A 15,257-nucleotide genomic window follows, 5' to 3' on the forward strand; every position below is an offset into this window, starting at 1 on the left:
CACTGTGATCAGACTAACTGGCCTGTAGCTTCCTTTCTTCTACTTTTCTCCCTCTTTGAAAAATTGAGTGACATTTGCAATTTTATAGTCTTACAGAACCATTCCAGAATCCAGTGATACTTGAAAGATAAATACTAATGCCTCCACAGTCTCTTCAGCCACCTCTTTCAGAACCCTGGGGTGTACACCATCTGGTCCAGGTGACTTATCTACCTTCAGACCTTTCAGTTTCCCAAGAACCATCTCTCTAGTATTGGCAACTTCACACACTTCATGACCCCTAACCCCTGGAACTCCCACCATACCACTAGTGTCTTCCACAGTGACAATGATTAAAAATCTGTATGCAATGATTAGAAATCTGTTGGTTAGTTCTGGGAATAAGCAAAAAAAAAAATCCAGTATGTTTTCCTTGGAGTGGATGTGGAGAGGATATGTCCTATGGCAGAGAAGTCTAAGACTAGAGGACACAGCCTCAGAATAGAAGGATGTCCATTTAGAATAGAGATGAGGAGGAAGTTCTTTAGCCAGAGAGTGGTGAATCGGTAGAATTCTTTACCACAGGCAGCTGTGGAGGCCAAATCTGTATGTATATTTAAGGAAGGGGTTGATAGATTCCCAATTAGTCAGGGCAGGAAGGGATTATGTGGAGAAGCAGGAGGTTGGGGTTGAGAGGACAATGGACCAGCCATGATGAAATTGCAGAGTACGCTCGATGGGCCAAATGGCCTCATTCTGCTCATATATGTCTAAGTTGTTATAACCACGGGGTGGTAATGGGGACAAACTCCCACTACCTATTAAGTGCTCCCAATGACGTGTTCCTCAAATAGCCTCTGATATCCAAACCCCATTCCTGGCCTTCACGTATGGCTTAGCTACTAAGCCCCGCGGAACCATTTCTACTGATAGGAGAAGGGGCAAAGGTGGGTTCCTGGCACCTTAGGAAAGATCTGTTGTTGATTCCTAGAAATGGCCTACATCTCAGAAATGAGCTGCTGCACCATCCACCCCTGACCACACATCAGCCCTCGGAGGCAGCCATGGCACATTCCCTCAACGGTACACTTCACAATGCACAATCTGTTAGAGCACCAGCAGAGGGCGAGAGTTTGCACCAGATTCAGAGTCAGAATCAGGTTTAATGTCACTGGCATTCTGTCATTATCATCAGATTCCTTAAGGTTGTTATAATCAGGGATGCATAGTGGGGATAAGCTCCCACCACCTTTTACATTCTCCAAAAACCACACACCTCAAAAGCAGTCTCTGACGACCAAATACAATTCCTGGCCTTCCGTGTGGCTTAGCTACTAGGATGGAAAAGGCATAGGTGGGTTACTGGCACCTTAAAACCAGTCACTGGTTGACTAGATGTGATTGACGGCTCATCTAGGAGAAGGAAATCTCTGATCTCAAACCTCCACTGTTTTGTGGCTATACCCAGTCATGGGGAAGGCTTCAGGAGTAACCCCTGAGAGAAAAATCCAGAGCTGGTGTTCCTAAGGCAGTCCTACATTGAGTTCAATGCTGACTGGCAACTCCTGCGATGCCGCTGGTACCAAACTGTACTGGTCTCTTCTGTCCCTTTGGGTTCTTCAGTCGCGTGGAGAGGGGGAGCATGCTACATGGGCAACAGTTTGCATTCCATATCATACTGCCCACACTTGCATATCTAGACAGCCTAGTACACAATATCCATGGTCAACTCTGGCCGACAGAGGCCTCAGACAGACTTAGATATCTTATGGTCTTAGGAAAACTAAGAGGATTTTAACTCCTGGGAGAAATAGATTTCACAGAGGTTTGAGGGAGGGGGGTATGATTAAATCTACTAAAACCACACTGGACAACATTTTTTTCCGAAAGTGCTACTTCCTCAGAAATTATTTTATGTTAGACTTCTTGAAGCTGAATACAAATATAATTTCAGATTGCTCGTATCACCTGGAATTTTGGAAACAAATAATTAACTTTTATTCAAGATAATACATTTAATTGCATAACTTGCTGATGCTTTGTAATAGTTAACTAAGCTAAAAGTGTTTTGTTGATGATTTTCATTTGTACTCAATGTCAGAAGCTTCTTGCTTAAGTGTCCAACGATAATCAGCCAGTATTGATGGATTCCAGTTGCCCCGATACTGTTTCCTCATGACCGCAATGTCCTGGTGAAACCTTTCACCATGCCTGTCACTGACAGTGCCAAGATTTGCAGGAAAGAAGTCTACAATTGGAATACAGAAAATGAATCTTTAGTGACAAGTTGCATTTCCTGGTTTTTGTGTGTTTGAAGTCTGTTGTCAACCAAGTTCACATAGTTTGGTGCACTGTAGTTCCCAAGAAAGTGTTCATCAACATCCCTGAATGCCTTCCACATGATCTTCTCTGGACCCACGAGAAGTTCTTCGAATTGCCTGTCATTGATGACCTGTTTAATCTGTGGACCAACAAAAATGCCTTCCTTAATCTGGGCATCAGTTATTCTAGAAAACATCTGTCTCAAACATTGAAACCTTTCATGGAAATACATAGCCTTTCTAAAATCTGTCATGTCATGCAGTGTCCGCTTTGTCTGGACTAGATCAAAAACATTACAGCTTACGTTGTAGCGACATTTTAATTGACTTTAATGAAGAATTGAAATAATAAATATAGGCAATTATTTTTTTTAAAAATAGTGCATGATAGGGAAATGTCATGGTGATTTTCATGATCAGCAGCCCAAAATCCACAAGATACAAACAAAAGTATTCAGGAATCAAAATCTTCGTTGCCCAGTGATATTGATGAGGTGACTATGTGGTTTTCCCTTACTGAACTGGATTTCCTCCCAAATCTTAAAACATGTGAGTTTGTGGGTTCATTAACTGCTATAAATTGCCTCTCTCTCCCACCCTCTCTCCCTCTCTCTCTCTCCCCCTCTCTCCCACCCCTCTCTCCTTCCCCTTCCCCCTCTCTGCCCCCTCTGTCTCCCCCCTCCCTAACCACCTCTACTCCCCTCTCTCTACCCTCCTCTCTATCTCCCTCCCTCCACTCTCCCTGTCCCCTTCTCTCTCCCTCCCTCCCTCCCTCTGACTGCAGCATATTCCAGCAGGAGGGAGGGAGGAAAGGAGAGGTCCTGAGCAAGGTTTAACTGACATGCTTTGTGAATTGGATGTGTTTTTGGTTTCTGGTTATTCCTTTTTCTTATTTTGTGCGACTTTGATCTGGCCAGACTAGCTCTGCGGCCTGCAGTCAATGAACAACACAGTGGTAAACTGAACTGAACTGAACATTCCTAGACTGGTTCAAGGACTCTGTGGTTTGATGTTTAAGGTTCTGTGTATTTTCTGCTTGTTTTTGCCGTTGGCGAGAGTTTTTTTTTTGCTGGGTGATTTTATGTTTTCTTTGAACAGGTTCCATGGTGTTTCTTTGTTTGTGGGAAGATGAACCTCAGACAGACATACTTTATTGATCCCGAGGGAAATTGGGTTTCGTTACAGCTGCACCAACCAAGAATAGTGTAGAAATACAGCAATATAAAACCATAAATAATTAAATAATAATAAGTTAATTATGCCAAGTGGAAATAAGTCCAGGACCAGCCTATTGGCTCAGGGTGTCTGACACTCTGAGGGAGTTGTACAGTTTGATGGCCACAGGCAGGAATGACTTCCTATGACGCTCAGTGTTACATCTTGGTGGAATGAGTCTCTGGCTGAATGTACTCCTGTGCCTAACCAGTACATAATGGAGTGGATGGGAGTCATTGTCCAAGATGGCATGCAACTTGGACAGCATCCTCTTTTCAGACACCACCATCAGAGAGTCCAGTTCCACCCCCACAACATCACTGGCCTTATGAATGAGTTTGTTGATTCTGTTGGTGTCTGCTACCCTCAGCCTGCTGCCCCAGCACACAACAGCGAACGTGATAGCAAGGGCTATCACAGAGTTGTATACTGCATATGTACTTTGAAAATAAATATACTTTGAACTTTAATATAACTTAGGTGAATGTTGAACAGTGGTAATTTCTTGTGATCTGAAAGCACTGGCTGACATAATATACTGGAGAAACTCAGAAGCAATGTTCCCTCTAATTTGTAATGACTAGTGTGTGTAAAAATCTTGTGCTGTGCACCATTTTGCCCAGTGACAACAACATGTGCTCACTAAATTTTTAAGTGGAAGTAAACCTGAAGCTGTTGTTAGGATAATAAACAACCTGTACAGCAAGCCTGTAGCAAGTAATGAAGGATCTTATTGCCAGAGCTTTTGCAGACCATCCAATTGTGATTTGCTTGCTAAATTAGACTTTTAAAAAGTTAAGTTTCCAAATATCACTCCACTTCTTCACACCTGCAAATTCTCCAGCAACTTTTGCATCATGACAATACACACAGGAAACACCAGTTTCTGTATTTTGCATAAATATCTCTCGTATGTTCCTAACCTTATGAGCTTTTGGTGCAGCAGTTTCTACTGTTTCATTAAGCCATTCCGCTTTAAGTGAACTAGCAGTTCTTTAGTGCTTCATGCCCTTTGCTTTCTTGGAAATCATCATAGTGAATCAGTAACTTCAGTATAAATAAGCCAGTTCTAAAATCTCAGACGAATCATCGCAAACACCACATTGTCAACACCATTTGTGTCAGAAACCAGAAAAGGAAATGTGATTGTGTACAATTGTGAAATATACTTAACATGCCAACGACGTAGAGGGTGACAACCTTTTGTGTGCAGTTTAAATTCCTTTGTGCACTCGTAGCAGAAGATGAGTGCATGCGTGCACATATGCGCGTACTTTAGAGGGAACATTGCTGAGCAGCTCAGGCAGCAATAGTAGAAATGAATAGACAAGTTCATGTTTCGGGCCAAGGCCCTTCCTCAGGTCAACTGTTTATTCCTTTCCATCAGTGCTGGCTGTCCTGCTGAAGTCCTCCAGCACTTTCTGTGTGTTTCTTATTTTCCTGTCTGTATTTGAATCTTCAGCAAATTTAGCAAGCATTCCTTTAATGCCATCATTTCACCCATTTTTATAAGTTGCTAAGATAAAAGTTGGAGACGGTGACACTCATTACACATTACAAGCACCCATTACATCTTGCCAACCAGAAAAGAAATATCCATTAATAGTTATTTTGTTTACCCCTGGCCAGATAGTCTTTTACTCACAGTAAAGTTTTACCTTCTACTCCATAAGCCTTGGATATGGCAATTTAATTATCTTCTTAAGACCCAACCACATTGCACCCAATATATTTCCCCTTTCTTCTCAGTATGCTACTGAGTTCTGCAGCCACTTTTAGCCGTGCTTTCGTAATGTAGACTGTGAGCTTCTTCCTCCTTTCACCAGTGAAGATGCAACATCACCACCCAAATTAACATTCAGCAAAGTATTAGGACATTGTCGAATGTTGAAAGGCCTCCATAGAGTGGATGTGGGGAGGATGTTTCCTATGATGGGAAACTCTGAGTCCGGAGGACACAGCCTCAGAATAAAGGGAAGTCCATTGAGAAGGAATTTCTTTAGCCAGAGAGTGGTGAATCTGTGGAATTGGTTGCCATAGGCGGCTGCTGATGCCAAGTCATTGGGTATATTTAAGGGAGAGGTTAATAGATCAACATGTTGGAATGGGAATGGGATTTGGAATTAAAACGTTTGGTCACAGGGAAGTCTCGCTTGTGGCGGATAGTGCAGTCATGCTCGATGAAGTAGTCCCCCAATTTATGATGGGTCTCACTGTGTAGGGGAGGCCACAATGCGAGCACTGGACACAACAGACGACCCTAGCAGATTCACGGGTGAAGTGTTGACTCACGTAGAAGGATTGTTTTGGGCCCTGAATTGGTAATATACAATGTGCATCTTGTTGGAGACACAGCTGAGCTTCAAGCCCTGGTATTAAATTTTGATGCAATGTTCATTAAGTTTTCCTTTATTTCAGAAATTGTAGTGTCAAAGTATTTATTATCATCATCATCATTATGTACTGTGTTGTATGACGTACAGTAGGTGATTATGGTCTTCCACCTGTCTTTAATCTGCAAAGTTCTAAAAAGTTCTTCAAAACTTTTGCCTGTCCATCCTTTGATATAACTCATGCGCTGTCAATGGTGACTTTTCCTTGCATCAATTTTTCCCATCACTGCAAGATGTTCTAACTTCTCTACATGTCCCAGAAATTCCAGCTGCCGTTTCCTGATTGATGATATGAGCTCTCTTCTTATTCCGACTTTTCACAACCCTTCCTCATTTGTTACCCTGTCCTTACACGATATTTTCATCATTCTTCTCAAATTCCACATTTCTGCAGCCTTGAGACTTACCTCATTTTGCTTTGATATTGTCCAACGCTTGCTTCCAGTTGTTAATGTGCAATAAACGAAGCACTGCAACACTCTGAGTTTGTACTCAGAGAAACGATGTTAATCTTTACTATCTTGCTCAAACACTCAAACATGCATTTAGCAATCCCAATCATTGTTCTAATGTCATCATCAGCCCTACTGTCAGATGACATCGTGCTCCCTAAGTAATTGAACAATGAAACAATTAAACATGGATGTTCAAAGTATTTATAAAATGGTGTAAATATTAAGTTAACAAGGAAACTTCCCTCAGCTGTTATTAAGACCATAAGACAAAGGAGCAGAATTGGGCCGTTTGGCCCATCAGGTTTCCTTCACCATTTCATCACGGCTAAGTCAATTTTCCTCTCATCCCCAATATCCTGCTTACTCCCCATATCCCTTCATGTGCTGATCAGTCAAAACTCTATCAACTTCTGCCTTAAATACACATACAGACTTGGACTCCACAGCTGCCGGTAGCAACAAATTCCACAGATTCACTACTCTCTGGCTAAAGAAATTCTTCTTCATCTCTATTCTAACTGGAAGTCCCTCAATTCTGAGGCTGTGACCTCTGGTCTTCGACTCCCCACCCTCAGGAAACATTCTCAAAGCCTTTCACCAATCAAAAGGTTTCAATGATTATTTGTGATATACATACATATCACAGTAGTCTCCACATCATGGCAAGACATTGTATTGTATCTCCTGCAACAACAGAGTGAGGGACTCCGCCATCTCAAAAGAGCAACTTGGCAAACTACCTTCTTCAGAGTCCACAAGTCCATAGCTTCATGCTGGAGACAAATCCACTGCACTAGAAGACACAAGAAAATCTAATATAAACCATCTTCTCTCTCTGCAGGTATAGTGTACTGGACAGTCCAGGGACATGACTCAAACCCCGGCTCCATAAAGTTTGCCTTTCTCACAAGATTCGATGACAGAGGAAGCAATCCAACAGTACCAGTGAACTTAAACCTGACTTATATAGTGACACCTGATGGCATTGCCGTGGATTGGGTTGGAAAGTAAGGAGCAAAAATATAAGGAGGATATTGCTTTTACTTAGATTCTAATAGGATTATTCTGAAGATTTGATTTGTCAAAATCACTAAACCTTGTTGAATTTGTTCAGTCAGCTGGAGTTCTTTGGCAAGACAAAGAAGCAGGTGTTTTATTTTCCAACTCCTCTTCCTCCCTGTAACAACCCAAAATCTGATGCAATAGATCAATCTGTCATCTTTACAAACCTTTAAGCCTGTGCACATCCCACAACATGTTATTGTTTACTGGGGATACTTCATCACAATTGGTTCAAAGACCTGCATGGTCACAAGGTTTCAAACTGAGGAAACAGAGAAAGGAACAGAGTAGCAGATGCTCTGACTTCAGCAGCAGTCCAGTCTTGCTGTTCTTGTATGACGTAGGAGCAGAATTAAACCATTAGGCCCATCAAGTCTGCTCCACTATTCCATCATGTCTGATCCATTTCCCTTTCAGACCCAATCTCCTGCCTTCATTACGTATCCCTCATGCCCTGACTAATCAAGAATCTACCTTAAATATACACACTGACTTGGCCTCCCCAGCCACCTGTGGCAGCAAATTCCTCAGATTCACCACCCTCTGGCTAAAAAATTCCTCCTCATCCATGTTCTAAATGGACATCCCTCTATTCTATGTCCTCTGATCTTCCTCCACCATAGGAAACATCCCCTCCACATCCACTCTGTCGAGGCCTTTCAACATTTGATAGGTTTCTGTGAGATCCCTGTCATTCATCTGAATTCAAGTGGTTACAGGCCCAGAGCCTTCAAGTGCTTCTCATATGATAAGCCAGTCATTCTCAGAATCATTCTCGTGAACACCCTCTGAACCCTCTCCAATGCCAGCACATCATTTCTTATATAAGGGGCCCAAAACTCCTCACAAAACTCTGTGAGGTCTTACAAGTGCCTTATAAAACCTCAGCATTGCATCCTTGCTTTTTGTCCTGCACAAAAGCAGCTTCTTTTCCCCCTTTCCATTGCATTATCTCTACGGCTTAGAGTATTTGGAATTAAAATGTTACTATCTACAACCGCTGCCAATGCTGGAACTCTTCAGGGTGGATCTACGGCCATCTGTTTAGCTGCACAGGGGAAAGATGACCAAGCCATTAGACCATATTGTAGTTCTAAACTTGCTGATTAATATTAGACCTGCAAAGCAGACTGGTGTGAGGGGAAATGAAAGGTAGGATCATCTTACTTATTTAATGTTCAGTCTTTCATGTAAATACTGTTCTAATTATAATTGGTTAGCAGTTGAAAGGACGTTATAACAAGTTGGAACATGTCCAGTATGTCCAAGACAGAATACTGAGGAGGTGTCTACATCTCTTTTTCAAGGCATATTTATTGGACTGATTCCGGCGCAAACAGAATTGAGGTGGCAGACCTAAATGGGCTATACAGGAAATGGCTGATTGACTCTGAACTGGACCAACCAGCTGCTATAGCTGTAAATCCTAAACTTGGGTAAGCAAATTACTGTTTCCCAGACAATTTATTTTTATACTATAGATACTTAACTTTTAGACCATAACACATTATGCCATTTGATCCATCAGGTCTTCTCCGCCATTTCATCATGGCTGATCCATTTCCCTCTCAACCCCATTTTCCTGTCTTCTCCCTATAACCTTTCACATCCTGACTAATCAAGAACTTAGCTACCTTTGCCTTAAATGCACCCAATGACTTGGTCTCCACAACTACCTGTAGCAATGAATTCTACAGATTCACCAACCTCTGGCTAAAGAAATTCTTCCTCATTTCTGTTCTAAACGGACATTCCTCTATCTTGAGGCTGTGTCCTCTTTTCTTGGACTCCCCTACCAAAGGAAACATCTTCTTCACATCCACTCTATCTAAGCCTTTCAATGAGTTTCAATGAGACCCCCCCCCCCACCCGCTCCCATTATTCTAAATTCCAGCAAGTGGCCCAGAGCCTTCAATCACTGCTCATTCCTGGAATCTTGGAATCATACTTAGGAACCTTCTCTGAGCCCTCTCCAGTCAGCCCATCCTTTCTTAAATAAGGGGCCCAAAACTTTTTACAAGTGAATCCTTCGCATTGCCTCATCCACATTACATCCATTACATTCTAGTTCTCTTGAAATGAATGCTAGTATTGCATTTGCCTTCTTCACCTGCGATTCAACCTGCAAATTAACCTTTTGGGAATCCTGCACGAAGGTTCCAAAATTTCTTTGCACCTCTGATTTTTTTTTTTAATTTTCTACCAGGGTTTTCACTTTCCCTACACTTTCACTGTTCTACAAATATAAAAAATGGTATCTCCATGAAAAATGCTGAAAACTGATGCAATAAAGACATTAATTTAAACTCTATACTGTTGCTTCATTTAAGTGCTTTGATTCCAGTTTTAGCTTTAATTGGTACCACAAATAGGAAATTTGAGGCAGAATCTCAATTGTGATTAAGCTGAAATGAGCTGATACTTCAGAGATCTACAAACTGCATGCTGAACTATTTGCTTGAGGTATTAGATTTAGGTCTTTTCAAAGAAATTGGGGGACCAACTATCCCCAATGCAAGGGATGGCAGGGAGATATTTCCACCACCAGGAGAAGTACCAGGGCTGAGGGAGTGAAACATCAATGAATAGTGGACCTGGCTGATGAACCTGCAGCTGGCCTATGGGCATTGTTGGATGTGCGTGAGGCAGCAATGCCAAGCAGGGAACCTCTTCCTGTAAATCTCTTTGAAGAAAGCTATTTCTCAATACTTTACCCAGTAAAAGGTAGATTATCTAGGCTGATGTTACTTACTCTGTGTAGGATATGCCATATGGAAATCAGTGCTGTATTTACCTAAGCAACAATGGTTAATCTGAAAAATTAGTTCTTTAATATGACATCAGTTCAAGTTCATTTTGTTGCCATTCAGCCATACATAGTTGAACGAAACAACGTCCCTGCAGACCAAGGTGTATAACACAGTACATATAACTCACACACATAATACTTCAAGTAACATTATCATAAATAAACTAACAAATAATAAGTTGCATTTATAACATTTTTAAAAAACAGTATAATGCTACTGGTGCTTCATAGGTGATGAGACCTTGGTGGTGGCAGGGAGTTCAGTGGTCTTAGAGCCTGGGAGAAGAAGCTGCTTTCCATCCTAACAGTTCTAGTCCTAATACTGTACCTATTGCTTGATGGTAGGGTTCAAAGAGCTTGTTGGATGAATGCTAAAGGCCCTGCATATGTGGTGCTCTTGATAAATATCACTAACAGATGGAAGAGAGACCCCAATGATCCTCTCAGCAATCCTCACAATCCTTTGTAGGGACTTGCAGCCAGTTGCCTTACAAATCCCATACCAGATGGTGATGCAGCTAGTCAGGACACTCTCAATGGTGCCGCTGTAAAAAGCAAACACGAGGAAATCTGCAGATGCTGGAAATTCAAACAACACAGGACTGATGAAGGGTCTCGGTCCAAAACGTCGCCAGTGCTTCTCCCTATAGATGCTGCTTGGCCTGCTGTGTTCCACCAGCATTTTGTGTGTGTTGTGCTCCTGTAAAAGTTGGTTAAAATGGAGGGGGGGACTCACTTGCCTCAATCTCCACAGGAAGTTGAGATGCTGCTGTGATTTCTTGTCTAAAGAGGTGGTGTTGAGAAACCAGGTGATATCCATTATGTGCACTCCCAGAACCTTGGTTCTCCTAACTCTCATCCTGGAGGAGCTGTGTATGTACAGTGTGGAGTCATCAGCATGCACCTTCCTAAAGTCCATAATCACCTCTTTGGTCTTGTCCACGTTGAGACTCAAGTTCTGCTTGCACCATTATGCCAGCCATTCTGTACGCTATCTCATTGTCTTTGTTGATGAGGCCAACCACTGTTATGTAATCAGCAAATTTGATGATTCTGTTCAATCAGAAGTGGAGAGAGTGAACAATTTCAAGTTCCTGTGTGTCAAGATCTCTGAGGATCTAACCTGGTCCCAACATATCAATGCATCTATAAAGAAGTCAAGACAGTGGCTGCATTTTTTTAGGAGTTTGAAGAGATTTGGTTTGTCACCTAAAACACTCAAAAACTTCTAAAGGAAAGCATTTTCACAGGTTGCATCACTGTCTGGTATGGGGACGGAGGGGAGGGGGCTACTGCAAAGGACCAAAAGGAGCTCCAGAAAGTTGTTAAGTTGGTCCACTCCATCTTGGGTAGTAGCCTCCATATCCAAGACATCTTCAAGGAGCAGCCCTCAGAAAGGGGGTGTCCATTGTTAAGGACCCCCACCAGCCAGGACATGCCCTCTTTCCATTGTTACTCTCAGGAAGGAGGTATAGTTTCCTGAAGGCACACACACAGTGATTCAGGGACAGCTTCTTCCGCTCCGCCATCCGATTCCTAAATGGACATTGAACCCACTTCTTTCTTAATATATACTTCTGTTTTGCACTATTTTTAATCTATTTAATATACACATATATGTGCTTACTGTAATTGATTTACTTTTTTTTCTTTCTATGTTATCATTTATTGCATTGTATTGCTGCTGCTGCTAAGTTAACAAATTTCACGACACATGCTGGTGATGATTCGGATTCTGATGTTGAACTGAATGTCGAAGTGCAGTCACATGTCAGTAGTGGACCGAGTATGCAGCCGTGGAAAACGTCGGTGCTCAGCGTAATGAAGCTAGATTTGTCCTTCTGTTCTCCACTCTGGCCCTTTACCTATTCTCACCTGCCCGGTGCCTGTCCGCCTTCCCTTTTTCCTAGGGTCCACTCTTCTTTCCTATCATATTTATTCATCTCCTGCCCTTTACCTTTACCACCCACCTGGCTTAACCTATCACCTTCTAGCCACCCTCTTTCTCCCTTCCCACCCCAACCTTTTCATTCTGACATTTTTCCTCTTCCGGTCCTGATGAAGGGTATCAGCCCAAAACATTGACTATTTGTTCATTTCCACAGATGCTGCCTGATGTGCTGAGTTCCCTCAGCATTTTGTGTGTGTTTCTTTGTAAAGGACATTCAGCCTATCAGGAAGAGATGCGTCACTGTCTTTGCACAGGGTGGATGTACATTGTCCCATCAGGTGGAAGATTAAAATGTTTGAAAGCATGTGCAGGTTCCAAAGCCTGAACCAGTTTCAAGGACAGCCTCTACCTCACTGTTACAAGACTATTGAATGTTTCCCTAGGATGATAAGATGGACTCTTGACCCTATGATCTACCTAGTTATAATCTTACATATTATTGTCTACCTGCACTGCACTTTCTTTGTACTGTAACACTTTATTCTACACGTTGTGATTGTTTTCCCTGCATTTAGTTTTAGCTTATACCTCTTCAATGCTTCGTTGTAATGAATTGATCTATATAAACAGTACACAAAGAAAATTTTTCACAGTACCTCAGTAAATGTGACAGTAATAACCAACTTACCATACATAATGCAATGCACATTAAAACAGAAATTGAAAAAACTTCAAAGTCATTTACATGTACTGACTTTAACTCTGAATTTAGGCTGTTCTACTGGACGGATTTGGGCAGTAATTCAGGCAGTAATCCCAAAATAGAGAGTGCCTGGATGAATGGAGAACAACGACAAGTGTTAGTTGACAGCGAACTGGGCTTACCAACAGGCCTCACCATAGATTATCTCAATGGTGACAGAGTCTATTGGAGTGATTCCAAGGAGAACCTCATAGAGTCAATGAAGTTTGATGGGACTGACAGAATACAGGTTACTAATGGAGGTAAGACTCTTCTATGGATTTAACAATTATTTTTGAAAAGCAATATTAGGTCTAAGCATAAGTAAATAACTGAATTTGCTGTGAACATATGTTAAGTTGAAATAATGAGTAGCAATAGTTTTCTCAATATTGTATTAATACCTGACTCTATGCAAGAAAATGAATCTCAGGGATGTCTATGTGACATATATGTACTTCGATAATAATATTACTTTGACTGTCGGGGTCACTGGTGAGCTCACTGTGCAGGAATCACAGAGACTTCAGCAATTCAAAGAAAACAAAAGATTTATTAGAGAAATTAACCAGAAAAACTAACAAGTGCTCAGGCAAACTATATAGAATCTTGAAGAGCTGAAATCACGCACGATACACAGAGGAACTCGGTCAGAGTTTCACCAGATGAGGGTCAACAATGACTGAGCAAAGACGGGTTGGCAAGCTCCCTCCCTCCAAAATACACCCTGGAGCACATAGAAATTCAGGACCAGTCAGACAGCCCTGATGTCCAGACAAAGCAATAACCCCCGAAAGACAACAACTACACTGTGAGTCATTGAAAATCCCCGCTAATTTATTTACCCCAAAATGAATAAAAATGATAAATACAAGGAGAGCTTAATAACTGTCATGATCCCAAGTGAGACGCCCGCAACAGAAAGTGAACGCCCAGAGCTAGACCAAAGACAAGCAATTACACATAAAAGGTAAACACTTCATACCCACAAGGTGACACTGAGAAAGTACAATCCACATAACTGACTGAAAAAAATCTTTACCTTTTTTTTTTGAAACTGGCAGCTGGTTGTGACATTGACTTTGATGTTATTTAAATGCAAATAATACTGTAAATTATAGTCCATGTCTATAGCACAGTATTGGGAGTTACCGACATAACTCCCAACATTTTCTTGCACAATCGATAGCACTTCAAGCATTCCCACCAAACATAAAACATTCTGATATTGTTACCAGCTCTTCACATCATTTTACAAGAAAACATTTTGACTGAAATCTGCTTCCAGAGGAACACAGAGCTGAAACGGTTCACTGAAATGTGTTCAGAGGTATCAATTTGAGCAACTTACAACAAGTTAGACCTGCCCCACTCAATCTCTGTGATGATATTTATACAAGAAGGATCCTGTGTTGAGGCTAAAGCTCTCCTGTCATCTTATTGTGTCATTCATCAGGATTGACTTGCTGCTGGTAAAAAAAACCCAGTCTATTTATACATTTTAAAATCCTAGGATTGCATGTGTAGGGAGAGTTGAGTTTATATATCTACTGCTACGTCCAGGATTAACCTCATCATTATGTACCAGGTTGCATGATGTAAGTGAACATGGTCTTTGAACATGATTATTCTTGGCAACTTTTTCTACAGAAATGGTTTACTTTGCCTTCTTCAGGGCAGTGTCTTTACAAGAAGGGTGACCCCAGCCATTATCAATACTCCTCAGAGATTGTCTGCCTGGCGTCAATGGACGCATAACCAGGACTTGTGATATGCACCTGCTGCTCATACAACCATCCACCTCCTGCTCCCATGGCTTCAGGTGATCCAGTCCAGGGGAAGGGGTAAGGTGGGGGAACTAAGCAGGTGCTATATCTTGTTCAAGGGTGATGTGCTGGCTAGCAGAGGGAAGGAGCCCCTTACACCTCATTTGGTAGAGACACATCTCCACTCCTCCACACAAAGGACCAGTATATTAAAAAAACAATATTATAGCTTAAAACTAACCTCAGTTTTCTCTAGCCTTGAGTTTCACATTGGAAACCTCTACCAAGTGGACAGCATTGTGGATAGCACAATGCTAGAGACCCAAGTTCAGTTCTAACTGCTGTCCATAAGAAGTTTACATGTTCTCCCTGTGACCACATGGATTTCCTCCAGGTGCTCCAGTTTCCTCCCATAGTCCAAAAGATGTACCAGTTGGTAGGTTAATTAGTTATTGTAAATTACCCTGTGACTAAGCTAGGATTAAATCAGGATTTGCTGGGTGCCACAGCTCAAAGAACTGGAAGGGCCTACTCCGTACTGTAGTCATAGTGTCATAGAGGAGTACAGCACACTGGGACCAAAACCCTCTATACCACTCCCATCCATGTACCTATCCAAACTTC

General features: G+C 41.8%; 1 protein-coding gene across 2 annotated transcripts in view; it reads left to right on the forward strand.

The window, feature by feature from the left end:
- The window catches only part of lrp2a (low density lipoprotein receptor-related protein 2a), a 393,751-nt gene that overhangs the window by 333,040 nt on the left and 45,454 nt on the right, over positions 1–15,257 (forward strand). For both annotated transcript variants that reach the window (XM_059966386.1, XM_059966387.1), the window contains exons 64-66: positions 7,205–7,370; positions 8,733–8,861; positions 12,898–13,130. In XM_059966386.1, the coding sequence (XP_059822369.1) occupies positions 7,205–7,370; positions 8,733–8,861; positions 12,898–13,130 (528 nt within the window). The remainder of the gene's footprint in view (positions 1–7,204; positions 7,371–8,732; positions 8,862–12,897; positions 13,131–15,257) is intronic.

The sequence above is a fragment of the Hypanus sabinus genome, chromosome 4 (assembly GCF_030144855.1).
Source record: "Hypanus sabinus isolate sHypSab1 chromosome 4, sHypSab1.hap1, whole genome shotgun sequence".
NCBI lineage: Eukaryota > Metazoa > Chordata > Chondrichthyes > Myliobatiformes > Dasyatidae > Hypanus > Hypanus sabinus.